Source organism: Megalobrama amblycephala, linkage group LG18 (assembly GCF_018812025.1).
Source record: "Megalobrama amblycephala isolate DHTTF-2021 linkage group LG18, ASM1881202v1, whole genome shotgun sequence".
NCBI classification, from domain to species: Eukaryota; Metazoa; Chordata; class Actinopteri; order Cypriniformes; family Xenocyprididae; genus Megalobrama; species Megalobrama amblycephala.
In genome coordinates, this window is record NC_063061.1 from 33,031,839 (window position 1) to 33,052,141 (window position 20,303).

The 20,303-nt window shown below is 37.0% G+C and overlaps 2 protein-coding genes and 1 pseudogene across 2 annotated transcripts; all 3 read right to left on the reverse strand.

Annotated features, from left to right (window-relative positions):
• Nucleotides 1–1,301: 1,301 nt before the first annotated feature.
• On the reverse strand, nt 1,302–8,448 carry LOC125252450 (annotated as a pseudogene).
• A 145-nt stretch (nt 8,449–8,593) lies between these two features.
• On the reverse strand, nt 8,594–9,496 carry LOC125252302 (oocyte zinc finger protein XlCOF15-like). Its single transcript, XM_048165488.1, has 2 exons — nt 9,439–9,496; nt 8,594–9,267 (listed from the first exon to the last, which is right to left on the reverse strand). The coding sequence occupies exons 1-2, from the start codon at nt 9,494–9,496 to the stop codon at nt 8,594–8,596; spliced, it is 732 nt and encodes a 243-aa protein (XP_048021445.1).
• A 955-nt stretch (nt 9,497–10,451) lies between these two features.
• Nucleotides 10,452–17,863, reverse strand: LOC125252451 (gastrula zinc finger protein XlCGF7.1-like). Its single transcript, XM_048165775.1, has 3 exons — nt 17,599–17,863; nt 12,500–12,616; nt 10,452–12,100 (listed from the first exon to the last, which is right to left on the reverse strand). Exons 2-3 carry the CDS (start codon nt 12,555–12,557, stop codon nt 11,439–11,441), a joined length of 720 nt encoding a protein of 239 aa, XP_048021732.1. The 5' UTR covers nt 12,558–12,616; nt 17,599–17,863; the 3' UTR covers nt 10,452–11,438.
• Nucleotides 17,864–20,303: the final 2,440 nt, after the last annotated feature.

Here is a 20,303-nt window from a genome sequence, read left to right on the forward strand (position 1 = left end):
TTAATTTTCCTTTATGTGTGTAACTCTTTCCGCACTGAGTGCACGTGAACAGATTTTCTCCAGCGTGAATTCTCATGTGCAATTTAAGTTTTGATTTACGTGTGTAACACTTTTCACACTCTGAGCAGGTGAAGAATCCTTTGACTCCAGTTTTTCAAACTTGTTTTTGTGTGAAACTCTTTTCAGTCTGTGAAATAACTGTTTCCATCTTTATCTGTGAGGCGATGAGGTTTTTGAAACTGCAGGCATTTGTCTTTGCTCACTTCCATCAGGTCTAAAATCAACATATTCAATTCTCAAAATTCAATAAAAGAAAGAAAAATGAAAACAAAAGAAATATAAGTGAGCCTTAATTTAGCAAAAATCAAGTTTTTCTATTGAGTCTACAAGTATCTAGTGTATGTGTTATTGTTACATATAATTTTTCATCTTATCATAAAGAGAATGAAGGAAAACACCAACCTATTTGTTCCTCTGTATCTTCATCTTTTTTTTCTGCAGCGTTCTTCCTTAAACTCCATCTTTACAATAGTATGTCAGTTCTCCTGGAGTAATTCCTCCTGCTTGTTGAACGTTAATTCAACATACCAGAATAAAACCCTATTTTAGAACAATGCTTAGCGCCACTTGGCCTGGTGTGCCAAAACACTTATTTATAAACTTCAATATTTCATACAAAACAATCACATCATGCATGCACATCATGACATTTTGCATGTGTCATCTCTCATCACATGAGCGGAAGCTCTAACAGTTCTGATTTTATTACTTTTTAAACGTGCATATCTTAGATAAGATAATGTATATATTTATTTTATGTTTTTTTTATATGCTCTATTGGTGAGGTAACAATGATAACTGCTGAGGGGGAAAAAATATTTCAGCAAAAGCTGGGATATTTAGTTAGTCTTGCAAACTATTGCAGCAAGTCTTATAGGGGGGAATAGAATTGTTTCTAAACTTAAAACGCTTTTATTTTTTTGCCCCGTTTGCATTTGTATTGTTTTACTACTTACACGAGTAAGTATATATCATTATATTATTTACAATACACAGTGTGGTTTTTAATTATATTTTTTATGGGGCGGGGGGCATCAGATGGCGTAGGTCCTGACCCCCACCTGCATGAGCTGCACTTGGAGTTTGTCATAAACAGCTTAACAGAATGACAGAATGAATCATATCAGTAACCATGACAACCCTGTAAGTGGCCAGAAACTAGATAAGGGAAAGTAATGAATACAATAAAAGTCCATGAAAGTGAAACCAAGAGCAAAAGTGATTGAAAATCTGAGACAATATGCAAAATTAATGTGATTAATTTAATTTGTTAACATAAAACATTTCCCTTCATAAATTATAGAATTTTACAGCAACACACTCTGAACTGTTACTTTGTCCTTCGTCAAATGATCATATTTCACTGCTAATTTTAGCAGATGACACTCTTAAATTAAGTCACACTGTTGAAATTCCAGCTTTTGCTAAATCTGAATATCAAATTATTTACTTGTAAGTGACAGATCTGAATGTGAACTTTGCTCACTTAGACACATTTGGACATTGCTTTTTCTCATGAGTCCGTAGATGAGATGATTGGCTGAAACTTTTCCCACATAAAGAGCACTGGTACGGCTTCTCTCCAGTATGAACTCTCTTGTGCTTTATCAAGGTTCCTGACTGAGCGAAACTCTGTCCACATTCGTGAACACTGGTGCGGCTTCTCTCCAGTATGAACTCTCTCATGCTTTTTCAAGGTTCCTGACACAGAGAAATTCTGTCCACATTGTGAACACTTGTACGGTTTCTCTCCAGTATGAATTCTCACATGACCTTTCAAGGTTCCTAACTGAGCAAAACTCTTTCCACAGTGTGAGCACTTGTACGGTTTCTCCCCAGTATGAACTCTCTGGTGTGATTTTAAGTCGCTGGATGTAGTGAAGCTTCTCCCACAGTCAAAGCACACATAAGGTCTCACACCAGTATGAATGCGCTCATGCTTTTTTAATTGTTCCAATAGTAAAAAACTCTTTCCACAATCAGAACACACGTGAGGCTTCACATCAGCATGAATTTTCATGTGTCTTTTTAGGTGCTCTTCCACAATAAATGTCTTCTCACACTGATCACAGCCAAATGATCTTTCTCCTGAGTGAATCATCAGATGTTTTTTGAGACTTTCTGCCCATGTGAAGCTCTTTCCACACTGATGGCATGTGAAGGGTTTCTCTTCATTGTGGATCCTCATGTGTCTCTTCAAGCTTGATTTAGATGTGAATCTGTTTCCACACTGTGAGCAGGTGTAAGAACATTTCTCTCCTCTTCTTTGAGTGTTTTGTTGAGGTTTCTGAAACTGATGGTGTTTCTCCTCCACTTCACATTGTTCCATCAGGTCTAAAACAAACATATTACATTAGACAATTCAAGACTGAAATAAAAGTAATCCCTGTTTATTAGCAGAAAGCAACCATGCTCAGGTATTTCATTTATGGTTATTTATCAGGTCCTAAAAGTACTTTGTCATTATGTCATCAAATCTTGGCAACTACTTTTTAACCACCGATGCATTTTTCCTAACTCATCTTAACATAAACTATAAGATATGAAAACACAAGAAATGCATCTACAATACATCTCTGTGAATATAAATGCATTTTCCCAAACTCATCTTGTATTTTCTTATCTGTTCCTATAGTTTTTTTACAGCTCCTATGATTTTGTAAATGTGGGTTTGTTGTTGTAATGCTCAGCAGTTATTAATGAATAATCAAGAACAGACACCAACCTGTTTGTTCCTCTGTATCTTCATCCTTTATTCTGCAGGGTTCTTCCTCAAACTCCATCTTTACAATAGTATGTCAGTAGTTTCTCCTGGAGTAATTCTTCCTGCTTGCTCCTTCTTCTCCTGTGGAAAGATGGAAATATTCATTTAAACTCTCGTAAACGGCTGTGTGAGCAGAATCACTAACTGAAGGTATGAATTGTGGTCACTGTTGCTCATTTAGCAGATGATTATCACACTTACAATCACTCAAAATTATGCAGTTTTCAGTTTTTTTCTCAAATAGTCTTTAAAACAATTCCCTGATTATTGAATTTATACAATTCTTAATACCATGATTCTTAATACTGTTGTTGCCTGGATTATCAATGACTGTTTTTATTCTTATATACTTGTTTGTCCTGAGCAGTTAAACTGCCCACTGTTCTTCAGAAAAATACTAAAAAAACAAAATGACAATTTATGATTCCTCTTTTTTAAGTTATTAACATTGTGCAGATTCTGCCAGGGATATGTAAACTTATGTTGTACTGTAGCTATATTCTGACTTGCTCAGTTTCTTCTTCTTGTATCCATGTGTGCACTAGAAGCTTCATTTACCCAAAAAATCCTTGTGTGTTAAATCACTGTCACAGTCTGCGGATTTGTCTGGATTTTAGTTTGTTTTTATTAGGTAATAAAGATTATTCTCACTTGACTCCTTCGTCGTGCACTCACCTACCACACATGTGAGAGTCAAGTGAGAATAGTCTTTATTACCTACTAAAGCAAACTAAAATCCAGAAGATAACGCATCCACATACAAGTAACCCAAATCAATACAGGACAAAGAACTAACTCAAACTGAGGGCTTATAATATATACACAAACTAAGGAGCTAATTAACAAGACACAACTGAACTGAGGACACTAATTAATCATTAACCAAGGAGACAAAGGGTGCTTTCACAGCTACCTCATTTAGTTCGGTTGAATCGTACTAGAGTTCGTTTTCCCTTTTGGTGCGGTTTGTTTGGGCAGGTGTGAATGCAGCAGTTGCACTCGGGTGCGGACCAAACAAGCGTACCGAGACCTCCTTGAAGAGGTGGTCTCGGTACGCTTTCAAACGAACTCTGGAGCGGTTCGCTTGAGATGTGGAAGCAAACTGATCCAGTTAATGGACCAATGAACCAAATGATATCATAATTCATAACAGGAAATGTGATATAAAAATCGGTAGTGTCTGATTCTGTGAGTGAGCACATTATTTACCATAGTTGAAATCCAACGAGCACCTCTTCATCTTAAGTGTTGTGTAATTGCACTTCTCCGTGCGAAAATGCTGTCCTGACGAAGCCTTTTTCCCACTCTGCTTCATTATAACATACATATATGGTCTCGACACACTGACACAGCCTACTTAACAACACTGGGACATCCAGAGAGAGCATGTGCGTTTGAATTTACAGCAGCATTAATATGAATGTAGTAGCCATAATTTAACAGTGGGAATGAAAGCTACATTCATAAAGTGTTTGTGTCTGTTTCGACATTTACAAATACAGACACAATAAGCTCATGGAGCGAACTTGTCAATCATTATGGATGACGCTGAGAAAACTCTGACCAATAAGAGGACAGTTGTACTCGCATGTGACTTCCATAAACGCATTTTGGTACGCTTTGAAATGTTCCTGTGTGAAAGCGAACCGAACCAAGAAGAAAATGCAACATTGTAACAAATTTAGTCCGTTTCGGAACAAAAACTATCCATAGCTGAGAAGAGAACTGAACTAATTAACAAACTAGAAAACTATGAAACTGAAGACAGGAAAAATTATCAAAAACAAACTATAAACAAACTGAAAATGTGACAATCACATCATTCTACAAACCTCAAATTGAAAAACAGTCCACTTTTTTGTTTAAAATAGTGATTTATTACTGCAGAGTTAATGACTATAGCATAAATAACATGTAGAAACTCTTACACTGAACTAAATTGAGTCACTCAACAAGTACAAGTTTAGTTCTGTCTTTTATTGATGTAACAATTTATACAGAAGATGCAAGTGACCATAAATACAGAAAAGACTTAATATAACATTATTATTAATAATAATATTAGTACATCACCATCGCATGATATGGATGGAGATGTGAGCACTTGTACAGAAGAGAATGAAGTAAAACACCAACCTGTTTGTTCCTCTGTATCTTTATCTTTCATTCTGCAGGGTTCTTCCTCAAACTCCATCTTTCCAATATTTTCCTGGAGTAATTCCTCCTGTTTGTTAGGAAAAGTTTCTTCACCTGTGGGAAGACATGAATATTCAACAGTATTATAAAAGGTCAATAGCTGTGGCAAATGTGGCCAATGAAGTGTGGGTGCAATGATAACTGATTATTTAACAGATGCTTAAAGATGCTCTATGTAAGCATGTTAGCTAGTGGTTGAAATGGGTACTGCAGTCCAAATTCAAAATTTTGTAGCCCCGCCCTCTCCTCCAGTTTGAAGACACGCAACAGGAGCGAGCTCAACTGCCATTGGAAGGCGAGGAGACTTACACACTGTAAGATAATTAGTTGATTTATTGATTTATGATGAGTTGATATCGCGATTTAATATGCTCCTGGTAATAGATATTTTTAGATAGATTCTGAGGCTTTTTAGGTCGAGTAGAATCTGCGATTTTGTTCGCTGGCTTCCATGGCTGCAATTCGCTGCATGTGTTTTCCATCATCTGGCAACCTTGAGGTGGTGAAATAGCTACTATTGGGTAAATTGGCAATGTCTTGCACAGACCGAAACAAAAACAGAAATTCCGACACGGAACGGAACGCAAATCTCAAAGTAAAAATATAGCTGCGAGCAGCGATGGCGGGCCCAAGCCCGGTGGCACCGCCACCCCGGTGGCTTCAGGGCAACTGTGCACAGCGGGCAATAGGCATTTAAAACGGTTAAACATCAAAGGACTATGTCAAATTCGCTCCACATTTACTGCACTACAAGGTGCTGCTATAGAGCCCCTCCTCCCTGCCCATTTTCAAAGTATTACATGTGCCAAGTTTTAACATTATTCTGATGAATTTTGAAGCAAATCAGGTAAAAATAAGAGGGTGATCTCAATGTATGCTAAAAGTGACACATTTTCTGCTTCCAGTTGGTGGCGCTATTACTTTGAATCACAATAGTCACATCCATGTGATCAGCCTTGTACAACGAAGACTAAGCCGAAGTTTCATCAAAATCAATTAATGTATGCAGAAGTTATAACACTTTGTTTCCCTTTTCTTGCCATAAATTCGTTGCCTCGCCACGGCCAAACCGTTTGAGATATCCAAAATCCGTTTGCAATTAAACAACTTCAATGTGTTAGCAACAAGTTAAAAAAAGTTTGGTGTAAATTGGATAAACCCTGTAGGAGCAGTAGTATAAAATTCATAGCCTGTTTTTTCAAAAAATTAACATTCAAACCAAAATAGCTGACTTCCTGTTGGTCGGAGCTAATGAATGTAAATTAGAAAATTGTCCGGCTTGATGAGAACAATATGTGTACCGAGTTTGGTGATTGTAGGAAAAACTAACCCCCCCACTTTTGTCAAAAGGTGGCGCTACTGAGCCCCTCCACCACGCCCATTTCTATGGCTTTGTCCATGTCTACTGGTTGACAATATTGATGTGTGTGTCGAGTTTCATGCAATTTGAAGCATGTTAAGAGCCTCAAAAACACTCAAGAATATTATTACAGTTTGACCTGTTGCCATGGCAACAATATTTCAAATATCAAAAATCCTGTCATAGGTCTACATCTGCTGTGTATTGACATTACACTGATGAAGTTTGAAGCAAATCAGGTAAAAATAAGAGGGTGATCTCAAAACATTTCAAAAAGTGATACACTTCCTGCTGCCAGTTGGTGGCGCTATAACTTTGACTCACAATAGTCACATCCATGTGATCAGACTCCTATAACGAACACACTCGTGAAGTTTCATAAAGATCAATATATGTATGCAGACGTTATAACACATTTCCTGTTTCCTTTTTCTCGCCATAAATTCGTTGCCTCGCCACGGCCAAACCGTTCGAGATATCAAAAATCCCCTGGCAATTTTTAATCATCAGTGTCTTGACTTCATGCTGACCGAGTTTGGTGGCGATCGGATTAATCGTCTAGGAGGAGTATATCAAATTCCAGAGCATGCGTTTTTCAAACAACCCTTAATAGCTGACTTCCTGTTGGCGTGGTGTTTAACTTAGAGCACGAAAGTTGTTCGGCCCGATGAGGTCTATATGTGTACTGAGTTTCATACTAATACGTGCAAGCGTGTTTAATATATGGACCAAATTTTCAGACTTTTTTCAAGGGGGCGCTGTCGAGCCCCCCTGCCACGCCCGGGTACCAGCCTCTCCGGCGTCCTAATGGCCGCGGATTCCAATGTGTGTGCCAATTTTCAAGAGTTTTTGAGCATGTTAAGGCCCCCAAAAAGCCCCGGAAGACGGAAAAAAAATAAAAAAAAAAAAAAAAAAAAAAAATAATAATAATCCTTAGAAGAACAAGAGGGCCCTGCGCGAATTTTCGCTTGGGCCCTAATAACTGGCAGTAGCAATGATTTTCAGAGAAAAGAATATGTAAACTCATCATGTTTAATAAATATCTGCAAGCATATTATGGTATTTTTATGCTTTAGTACAGTCCAAAACTTACATAGAGCACATTTAACATTTTGAGCATACTAGCCTAGCCTAAGCCTTGTTTACACTTTCGCCTGACAGACAATAATAGACAGTTTCTTCTTGCGATGGGAACACAAATTCTAGCTACATATACTTAATATTTAATGATACTTAATTATATAGATAGATTACACTTTCATGAAAACATTTGCGATTGGTTTGTAAACGGTGTCATTATTACACATGTTCAGGCTGTTCTCGTTGCATTTTACACCGTTCTGACCAGCAGGTGTCGCCAGCGTGCGGCGTTTCGAGCGCTTATAAAGAGTGAATCATTTCGCAAAGCAGTTGATTCGGAGTACAAAATGCTCCGTTTTTTCCCATCCATCTCCACCCCTCTCCAGGCTACTGCACACATCAGATATAAATAAGTATGAATTGTTACAGCATAAAAACTAACTCACGCTATAGGCTCCAGCTGAAGACTTCACCAAGATGTTTTCTTTGTTGTGGCTGAGAGAGCCGCCATTCGTCTTCATCTGTTGTAGGATTACTGTCGGGTTGTGAACTAACTACAGTCTGCCATCTACTGTGCTGGAGTGAAGACAGAATTAAGTCTGAGTTCCTTTATTATACCACATTACAACATTAAAGCACTAAAATAAGCAACAGTTCTCTCATCATTTGCCCCATTTACGTTCTACTGACTGATTTCACACCTTTATCACTCTGTAATCTTCATCACCCCTCAGAAAGGTTTGATCCACCATCCCTTTTTACCCTTCCTCATAAACATGGATTTAACTGTAGCTTCATTTAACTGTATTGTACACAGAGTCTAAAATGAATTACAATTGTTACTGGCTGTAGGTTTGTAGCTTTTGACTTTTTACAATAATTCTGAGCATATGCATAAAAAAAATTCATTTATTGTAGCCTATTCATAAAAATGTATTGGAAAGATATATTTAAAATATATGAGTGCTGACTTATAAATGAATGCTAGTAACTATAACTAGTTACTTTTTTATAGTAATGTGCCCAACACTGCAAATGAGACTCTTAAATGAAATCATTCTGTTGAAATTCCAGCTTTTGCCAAATCTGAAGCTTATTTACTTGAAAATGATAGATCTGAATGTTAACTTTGCTCACTTTGGACAATACTTTTTCTTATGAGTCTGTAGATGAGATGATTGGCTGAAACGCTTTCCACATGAAGAGCACTTGTACGGTTTCTCTCCAGTATGAATTCTCTCATGAGCTTTCATGGCTCCTGACTGAGCGAAACTCTTTCCACAGTGTGAGCACTCGTACGGTTTCTCTCCAGTATGAATTCTCTGGTGTGTTTTTAAGTCGTCTGATGTAATAAAGCTCTTCCCACAGTCAAAGCACACATAAGGTCTCACACCAGTATGAATATGCTCATGCTTTTTTAAATACGCCTGTATTGAAAAACTCTTTCCACAAACAGAACACACGTGAGGCTTCACATCTGCATGAATTTTCATGTGTCTTTTCAGGTCCCCTTCCAAAATAAATTTCTTGTCACACTGATCACAGCCAAATGATCTTTCTCCTGAGTGAATCATCAGATGTTTTTTGAGACTTTGTGCCCATGTGAAGCTCTTTCCACACTGATGGCATGTGAAGGGTTTCTCTTCATTGTGGATCCTCATGTGTCTCTTTAAGCCTGATTTAGATGCGAGTCTCTTTCCACACTGAGAGCAGGTGTAAGAACATTTCTCTCCTCTTCTTTGAGTGTTTTGTTGAGGTTTCTGAAACTGATGGAGTTTCTCCTCCACTTCACTTTGTTCCATCAGGTCTAAAACGAACATATTACATTAGACAATTCAAGACTGAGATAAAAGTAGTTTAATAGCAGAAAGCACTGCTCCTTTACTGAAACTTTACTGCTCCTATGATTTTTTTAAATTATGGTTTATAGTCTTAATGTTCAGTAGTTATTAATGAAGAATCAAGAATGGACACCAACCAGTTTGTTCCTCTGTAACTTCTTCTTTTATTCTGCAGGGTTCTTCTTTAATCTCCATCTTTACAATAATATGTCAGTTTCTCCTGCAGTAATTCCTCCTGCTTGCTGCTTCGTCTCCTGTGGGAAGATGGGAATATTTCCCAACATTTAAACTCTCATGAACGGCTGTGGGAGGGGCTTCACTGACTGAAGGTGTGAATTGTGGTCGCTGTTGCTCATTTAGCAGATGATCATCACACTTGCAATCACTCTGAATTATTCAGGTTTTTTTCTCAAATAGTCAAACAATTAACTCATTACTGAATTTATACAAATGACCCAATTCCAAAGTTCACATTGATTATACCTGAATTATCAGTGACTGTTTTTATGTTTTGTGATAGTTATTATTATATTCTTGTTTGTCCTGAGCAGTTAAACTGCCCACTGTTCTTCAGAAAAATGCTAAAAACAAAATGACAATTTATGATTCCTCTTTTTTAAGTTATTAACATTGTGCAGATTCTGCAAGGGATATATAAACTTATGACCACAACTGTAGCTGACTTTTGCTCTTACGTGAGATACATCAAAACACCTGGCCGGTGAGACAGAACATCTAGACACAGGAGCTTCTTCTTCTTCTTCTTCATATTGAAGGGTCGTTCCAAACCGAAGTGCTCAAAACTGACCACTTCAAAGGGCCCTTCAGAATGAAGGATTTCGAACTGATGGACACTTTGGGCCCCCATGATTCTTTGCACAGGGAAGTTGTTTAGCATCACACAATGGGTACAGGAAGCTGGGAGTTTGATTTTACCTATAAATGTATATGTAGTATTTTTCTATACTGTAATATTTATAGTTAAATATTTAATATAGTTAGATTTGGTACATTATAATGATCAAAATGGCATTGTACTTCAATAAAAAATACTTTACAGCTCCCTTTATCAGTCTATTCAAATGTTTAAAATACATAGACACAATATACATTATATTTAATGTAAAAGACCAGCAGTAGCTTATAATGTTACTACAGTAAATGAACATGTATTGCATATTAATACAAAGAGTACACAGTGGGAAAAAGAAGAAGGCGCCTCCTTGATTGTCTCATTAAGATGACACAGAAGTGTTTTCCAAAAAAATAGTTTTTTTGACCCCTACACCCTTCATCCCTTCGAAACCATGACTTTCTGCTGACAGTCAATATACAGTTTCTTCTACTGATGGCAACACAAATTCTAGCCGTTTAAATTAAATGACTGAATATGACAAATTATGCCATCTAAAATTAAATATGTGGTACTGCTAATGTTCAATTCATTAACTTCATATAGAAACACAGAGATTTATTCTGATGATGAAACTACACAATCTGCTTCAAGAGATGAATCAATGCAATCACATAATTCATTAAGTTGTTTAGCAAGATTTCGTGTTTATCTTATCATTGACCAAAATCCATGTAAAGTAAAAGTTAGTTCATCTCTTTACACTTGATAGCAGCTGTAAAACCACTATTCTTCTCTGCAGCATTGCCACATGCATTTCATCTTCTCTTTACATATATTACTACACACTTGATACATGTTAAAATGTTTAATGCCTTGATTTCAGATAAATTCATTCATTGAATAAGTCACATAGGTTTTGTTCCTTTTTATTTCTCAAAGTCTAAAAAAATGTAAGAAAGTCAATGTAATTCAATGCAAGAAAGTCTCTTCAAACATGTTCTCAACCTCTAAACAGCTTGACAAAAAAAATGTGATAATGCTTTTTCATGAAATGGATGATTTCATGGAGAAATTAATGTGATTTTCTTCAAAATAAAAAAAAAATCCCCTCATAATCTGTAGCATTTACAGCAACACACAAGTTTTCTGAACTGTTACTTTGGCATTTATCAAACTTCATTACTAATTTTAGCAAATGAGAATCATTCTGTTGAAATTCCAGCTTTTGCCAAATCTGAAGCTTATTTACTAGAAATTGATAGATCTGAAAGTTAACTTTGCTCACTTTGGACAACACTTTTTCTTATGAGTCCGTAGATTAGATGATTGGCTGAAACTCTTCCCACATGAAGAGCACTGGTGCGGTTTCTCTCCAGTATGAACTCTTTCATGACCTTTCAGATGTCCTAACCGAGCAAAACACTTTCCACAGTGTGAGCACTTGTACGGTTTTACTCCAGTATGAACTATCTCATGACCTTTCAGGTGTCCTGACCGAGCGAAACTCTTCCCACAGTCAATGCACACATGAGTTTTCATACCAGTATGAATACGCTCATGCTGTTTTAAAGTCTCCAATATTGAAAAACTCTTTCCACAATCAGAACACACGTGAGGCTTCACACCTGCATGACTTTTCATGTGTCTTTTCAGGGTTGCTTCCAAAATAAATTTCTTGTCACACTGATCACAGCCAAATGATCGTTCTCCTGAGTGAAACAGCAGATGGATTTGGAGACTTTTTGCCCATGTGAAGCTCTTTCCACACTGATGGCATGTGAAGGGTTTCTCTTCATTGTGGATCCTCATGTGTTTCTTTAAGCCTGATTTAGATGCGAGTCTCTTTCCACACTGAGAGCAGGTGTAAGAACAATTCTCTCCTCTCTGTTGAGGTTTCTGAAACTGATGGAGTTTCTCCTCCACTTCACTTTGTTCCATCAGGTCTAAAACAAACATATTACGTTAGACAATTCAAGACTGAGATAAAAGTAATCCATAGTTTAATAACAGAAAGCAACCATGCTCAGGTATTTTATTTTTCAAGTCCTAAAAGTACTTTGTCATTATAATAGGTCATCAAATCTTGGCAACTACCTTAAATCCGCAGATGCATTTTCCCTAACTCAACTTAAAATAAGAAACTATAACATATGAGAACACAAGAAATACATCTATAATACAACATCTGTGTGACCAGAAATGTATTTTCTCAAACTTATCTTGTATTTTTATATCTGTTCCTATAGTTAATGTTATTTTACAGCTCCTATAATTTTGTAAATGAGGGTTTGTAGTCTTAATGTTCAGGAGTAATTAAGGAAGAATCAAGAATAGACACCAACCTGTTTGTTCCTCTGTATCTTCATCTTTTATTCTGCAAGGTTCTTCTTTAAACTCCATTTTTACAATAGTATGTCAGTAGTTTCTCCTTGAGTAATTTCTCCTTCTTGCTTCTTCTCCTGTGGGAAGATGGGAATATTCCCCAGCATTAAAACTCTCATGAACGGCTGTGAGAGCAGCTTCACTGACTGAAGGTGTGAATTGTGGTCGCTGTTGCTCATTTAGCAGATGATCATCACACTTACAATCACTCTGAATTATTCAGGTGTTTTTCTCAGTCATTTAGAAACAATTCCCTCATTACTGAATTTACACAAATGACCCAATTCTAAAGTTCACATTGATTCTTAATACTGTGTCAATACCTGGATTATCAATGACTGTTTTTATGTTTTGTGATAGTTATTCTTATATACTTGTTTGTCCTGAGCAGTTAAACTGCCCACTGTTCATTTTGAAGATTCTGCAAGGGATATGTAAACTAGCTGATTTTTGCTCTTATGTGAGAAATGTCAAAACACCTGGCCAGCGAGTCAGAACATCTAGGCACAGGAGCAGCTTCTTCTTCTTCTTCTTCTTCTTCCCACAGGTTAAATGCCTCTCTTGTCCTCTCTTAGTGCAGAACTCCCAGTGTTTAATGCAATATTATGACTTATTCTATTTCTTTATACTTTTCACATTGTTATTCTTTTGTTTTATTATTACATGTCTTGTTGTATTCATGTGTGCACTGGAAGCTTCATTATTCTACAAATCTTAAATTGAAAAACATCTACTCCACTTTTTAGTTTAAAATAGTAATTTATTACTGCAGAGTTAAAGGATTAGTCCACTTTTAAATAAACTTTTCCTGATAATTTGCTCACCCCCATGTCATCCAAGATGTCCATGTCTTTCTTTCTTCAGGTCAAAAAGAAATTAAAGTTTTTGATGAAAACACTTGACATGGACATCTTGGATGACATGGGGGTGAGTAAATTATCAGGAAAAGTTTATTTAAAGGTGGACTAATCTTTTAATAACTATAAATAAAATGTAGAAACCCTTACACGGAACTAAATTTATTAATTAAGCCACTCAACAAGTACAAGTTTAGATCTGTCTTTTATTGATATAACAAATTACAGAAGATGTAAGTGACCATAAATACAAAAAGACTTAATATAATATTATTAATTACAACAATATTAGTACATCACAATCACATGATATGGATGAAGACAGTTGACACTTGTACAGTTACTGTGGCTGATGTAGTGAAGCTCGGTCAAAACACATACAGTATTCTCACAGAAGTGAGTACACTCCTCACATTTTTGTAAATATTTTATTATATCTTTTCATGTGACAACACTGAAGATATTACACTTTAATACAATGTAAAGTAGTGAGTGTACAGCTCGTATAAGTGTAAATTTGCTGTCCCCTCAAAATAACTCAACACACAGCCATTAATGTCTAAACCGCTGGCCACAAAAGTGAGTACACCCCTAAGTGAAATTGTCCAAATTGGGCCCAAAGTGTATATTTATGTAATATTTTGTGTGGCCACCATTATTTTCCAGCACTGCCTTAACCCTCTTGGGTATGGAGTTCACCAGAGCTTCACAGGTTGCCACTGGAGTCCTCTTCTACTCCTCCATGACGACATCACAGAGCTAGTGGATGTCCTTATCCATGTCCTTAGTCTGCTCCTACACCTTCAGTTTGAGGATGCCCCACAGATGCTCAATAGGGTTTAGGTACCCTCAGCTTCTTTAGCAAGGCAGTGGTCATCTTGGAGGGAGGTGTTTTTGGGGTCGTTATCATGTTGAAATACTACCCTATACGGCCCACTCACTGAAGGGAGGGGATCATGCTCTGCTCATTCGGTTCCCTCAATGAACTGTAGCTCTCCAGTGCCAGCAGCACTCATGCAGCCCTGGACCATGACACTTCCACCACCATGCTTGACTGCAGGCAAGACACACTTGTCTTTGTACTACTCACCTGGTTGCCACCACACACGCTCGACACCATCTGAACCAAATAAGTTTATCTTGGTCTCATCAGACCACAGGACATGGTTCCAGTAATCCATGTCCTTAGTCTGCTTGTCTTCAGCAAACTGTTTACAGGCTTTCTTGTGCATTTATTCATTTGGCAGACGCTTTTATCCAAAGTGCATCATCTTTAGAAGAGGCTTCCTTCTCGGACGACAGCCATGCAGACCAATTTGATGAAGTGTGCGGCGTATGGTCTGACCACTGACAGGCTGACCCCCCACCCCTTCAACCTCTGCAGCAATGCTGGCAGCACTCATACGTCTATTTCCCAAACACAGCCTCTGGATATAACGCTGAGCATGTGCACTCAACTGCTTTGGTCGACCATGGCAAGGCCTGTTCTGAGTGGAACCTGTCCTGTTAAAGCACTGTATGGTCTTGGCCAATTGCTGCAGCTTAGTTTCAGGGCAATCTTCTTATAGCCTATGCCATCTTTATGTAGAGGAACAATTTTTTTTCAGATCCTCAGAGAGTTCTTTGCCATGAGGTGCCATGTGACCAGTATGAGAAAGTGAGAGTGATAACACCATTGTTAGTCCAAGGATTAGTCCACTTTCAAAATAAAATTTCCTGATAATTTACTCTCCCCCATGTTATCCAAGATGTTCATGTCCTTCTCTCTTCAGTCGAAAAGAAATTAAGGTTTTTGATGAAAACATTCCAGGATTTTTCTGCATATATTGGACTTCAATGGCCTCCAAACGGTTTAGCGTTCTACACGATCCCAGATGAGAAATAAGAGTCTTATCTAGAGAAACTATCACTCATTTTCTAAAAAAAATTAAAATTTTATACATTTTAACCATAAATGCTCATCTTGAACTAGCTCTCTTCTTCTTCTCTATTAGAATTCCGGCAGTGTAGACACTGCTAAGTGTATTACTGCCCTCCACAGGTCAAAGTTTGAACTAAATTGTCATATACAATATACTAGTGCAAGTATATAACGATTAGTTCAAACTTTGACCTGACCTGTTGACCTGAGATAAGACCCTTATTCCTCGTCTGGTATCGTTTAAAGCCCTTTGAAGCTGCACTGAAACTGTAATTTTGACCTTCAACTGTTTGGGCTCCATTGAAGTCCACTATATGGAGAAAAATTCTGGAATGTTTTCATCAAAAACCTTAATTTCTTTTCGACTGAAGAGAAAAGGACATCTTGGATGACATGGGGGTGAGTAAATTATCAGGAAATTTTAATTTGAAAGTGGACTAATCCTTTAACACACCTGCTCCCCATTCACACCTGAGATCTTGTAACACTTATGAGTCACATGACACCGGGGAGAGAAAATGGCTAATTGGGCCCAATTTGGACATTTTCACTAAGGGGTGTACTCACTTTTGTGGCCAGCAGTTTAGACATTAAAGGGATAGTTCACCCAAAAATGAAAATTTGATGTTTATCTGCTTACCCCCAGCGCATCCAAGATGTAGGTGACATTTTTTCTTCAGTAGAACACAAATGATGATTTTTAACTCCAACTGCTGCCGTCTGTCAGTCAAATAATTGCAGTAGATGGGAACTTCATCTATAAGAGTAAATAAAGCTTGCTTAGACAAATCCAAATTAAACCCTGCGGCTCGTGACGACACATTAATGTCCTAAGACACGAAACGATCGGTTTGTGTGAGAAACCGAACAGTATTTATATCATTTTTTACCTCTAAAACATCACTATGTCCAACTCCGTTCATGACTCCTTTAGTGATGTCTGATCGCGCTCTGACAACGGAAGTGATGTCTCGCGCATATACTTCAATGAGTGTCAGACATCACTGCTGCTGTCAGAGCGCGATCGGACATCACTAAAGGAGTCATGAACGGAGTTGGACATAGTGGTGTTTTAGAGGTAAAAAATGATATAAATACTGTTCGGTTTCTCACACAAACCGATCGTTTCGTGTCTTAGGACATCAATGTGTCGTCACGAGCCGCAGGGTTTAATTTGGATTTGTCTAAGCAAGCTTTATTTACTCTTATAGATGAAGTTCCCATCTACTGCCATTATACGACTGACAGACGGCAGCGGTTGGAGTTAAAAATCATCATTTGTGTTCTACTGAAGAAATTAAGTCACCTACATCTTGGATGCGCTGGGGGTAAGCAGATAAACATCAAATTTTCATTTTTGGGTGAACTATCCCTTTAATGGCTGTGTGTTGGGTTATTTTGAGGGGACAAAAAATGTACACTGTTATACAAAGTGTGAGGGGTGTACTTACTTCTGCAAGATACTGAATAGTAGTCAACATTTTAAGTAGATCAAAACCTTTCATCAAAGTTGTCCTAAAACCTTCTTCTTAGGTCAACTTTGATGAACTTTTATGATCCAGTTCAAATGTTGACTACTGTACTTTGAATGACATAATCTCACACAATACAGTAATTATAATCATGCTACCATTTAACTACAGTTTAATGAATTAGGAGACATTTTCCTCACGTTGAGTGCATTTGTTTTCAAGGCCATTAAAATAAATAAAATGTAACATCACTAATGAAGAGACATATTTCATTAACAAGTCCAATGGTTTTTATTTAAACTTCACATGGTTTCAGCTAAACTTACCATTTTCATCAAACACCAAAAGAAAAAAAAAAAACATTATTGGCCATACTGACCCTCTATACACAAATACAAATGACACATTATATTCCATGTTCTGATGAGCTGCTCATTATTACACAGAGGCAGTGACTGCAGAAACTCGTGAAGAACAGCATACAAGAGATATAAGGTCCGACAGCACGTTCAACTTTTTATTCACGTTTACAATATTCTATCTAAACCCTACATTGAACCAATACTATTTTTGAACAGTAAATAAGGATTAGCAGTAGGGAACTGTATCAGTACTGTATCATGTCGATACTGTTTCCAGTACATAGTCAAGCATATACAGTATACGAATCTTTATGAATTAATATCGTACCTAGAATACGGGGCGATTTGACCAATCATATGAACGGGGCTAAGCATCGACAATTTTTCGTTTGTTAAATTGAGAAGAACAATATAGTTATCGGAAATAACTGGTAGACTACAACTTACCTCCAAATAGCAGGACCTTTTCTCCGGTTCTTTCCGGGATCGCGTTGACCATTTTATCCCGGTTGTCGTCGCCATCAAGGTCAGGCTGTGATGTCACTTGATTTAACTGGTCTGAATTCCCAAGACTGAGTGATGTATTGCGCTTTCAATGTTTTATTAAACAAATAAAGCATTGCAACATTGTCCTTCACCTGCAAGCCTCCTCCTGTGAGTGAGCAAGAGGGATTCAGACGAGTATCGTGATGTTAGCAGCTCTGATTGGCTGAAGGCAGTGAGCAACAAACTCTGATTGGTCACAGACGAAGTTGAAGAGACATTTGAATTCCGATAATAAACCACTCAGCTCATATTTTCTTGCGTGCACTTGTGGTGTGTTGTGTTAATATAGATGTGTGTGTATGATTGTAACATGATTCTTTTCTGCCAGTGTAAACTTATTAAACATATTTACACATATTTGCAGTGTAGGCTACACTGCATATATTTAAAAATGGGCTTTTAGCACATCAGTCATACATTTGAACACTTTCTGAAAGAAATATGCACAAGTAATGAAATGACTTCCAAGCATGAATAATTAAACTTAAAAAATATACTCAAATTTAACTTTAAATACAATACAACTTCACAATATTAAATAATGTATTTTTAAAATATACTTTCAGTGCATTGTTACAATTACTATTTTGAGCATACAGTTTAAAATATATTTTAAAGTAGGTAATGTTCATATAAATACACAGAACGTTCATTTTAAGTATATGTTTTTAAGATATAATTTTAGAAAATATACTGGATTACAATTATTTTAAACTATGTTAAAATTTGTAGGCCTATTGTGAAAATATGATGCTATACTTGTTATATATTTAAAGATGGTACACTTTTTTGTAAGTATATTTGCAATGTACTATTGAAAAGGGAATATATTTGAAATATATTTCAAAAAATAAAATGTAAAATTTTATTTTACATTTTAAAAAAAATGGTTTCTCTCCATTCTCTCCATGCGTTTTTAAGGTGCCCGATTTAGTAAAGGTCTTCCCACAGTCAAAGCACATATAAGGTCTCACACCAGTATGAATATGCTTGTGCTCTTTTAAAAACTGCAGTATTGAAAAACTCTTTCCACAAAAAGAACAAAAGTGAGGCTTCACAGCAGCATGAACTTTAAGGTGTCTTTTTAAACCTGATGAAAAAACAAATGTTTTATCACACTGATCACAGCTGAATGACTTCACTCCAGAGTGAGTACGCAGATGAGTTCCGAGAGTGCTTTTGCGATTGAAACTCTTTCCACACTGAGTGCATGTGAACGGTTTTTCTCCAGTGTGAATTCTCATGTGATTATTTAGGTCTCCTTTGTAACTGAAACTCTTTCCACACTGAGTGCATGTGAACGGTTTTTCTCCAGTGTGAATTCTCATGTGATTATTTAGGTCTCCTTTGTAACTGAAACTCTTTTCACACTGAGTGCATGTGAACAGATTCTCTCCAGGGTGAATTTGCATGTGTCTCTTAAGGGCTTTTTTACGTGTGTAACTCTTTTCACACTCAGAGCAGGTCAAAGATCCTTTGACTCCAGTTTTTCCAGCTGGTTGTTGCGTGAAGTTCTTCTCAGTCTTTGAAACAACAGCGTTTTCGTCTTCATTTGTGAAATTATGATGATGTCGGACTTCATTCACTTCCATCAATTCTATAATCAACATATTAAATTCTCACAATTCAATTAAAGAAAGACAAATGTGAACAAGATAATTATACAGGAAGTGAGCCTTAAATTTAGCACAAATCTAATTTACTACCGAGTCCATTATATAGATTTTAGATGTATTGTTCTGTCAGTTTTCATCATTAAAAAGAAAGGAAAACACCAACCTATTTGTTCCTCTGTCTCTTCAGCTTTAATTATGCAGGGTTCTTCTTTAATCTCCATCTTTACAATAGTATGTCAGTAGTTTCTCCTGGAGTAATTACTCTTGTTTGCTGCTTTTTCTTCTTCTTCTTCTGTGGGAAGGTGGGAATATTCCCCAGCATTTAAACTCTCATGAATGGCTGTGAGAGTGGCTTCACTAACTGAAGCTGCTCATTTAGCAGATGATCATCACACTTACATGATCATCACTCTCAATTATCCAGCTTCTATCAAATACTTGTTTATAGTGATGGCCGATTTCGAAACACCGCTTCATGAAGCTCCGAAGCTTCATGAATCTTTTGTTTCGAATCAGTGATTCGGAGCGTGTATCAAACTGCCAAAGTCACGTGATTTTAGTAAACGAGGCTTCATTACGTCATCACTGTTTCGAAACATTTTCAAAACAGTTTGAAATTTCAATGGTTCACCGGTAGAGGGCGATGATAAAGTGAACCCATGAATCATACAGATTCACTGAGAACTACTGAACAAGTGTCTAGAGCTTTACCCTATGGTTTTACCTGATCTCCGATCAGGTCAAAAGATCGGATCTGTGCATTAAGACTTGCAGTGTAAATGCGGCCTTAGTTTTGGATGTGTTTGCCTACCTTTTGAGTTGTTATTAAACCTTTACAGTTCTTTTTAAACCTATTATCCTGCTTTCTTGAGCCTTTGTACACACACCATTACACAAACAATGACAGCATTTTAAGACAGTATTTAGCTTAAAGGTGCCATCAAACGTTTTTTACAAGATGTAATATAAGTCTAAGGTGTCCCCTGAATG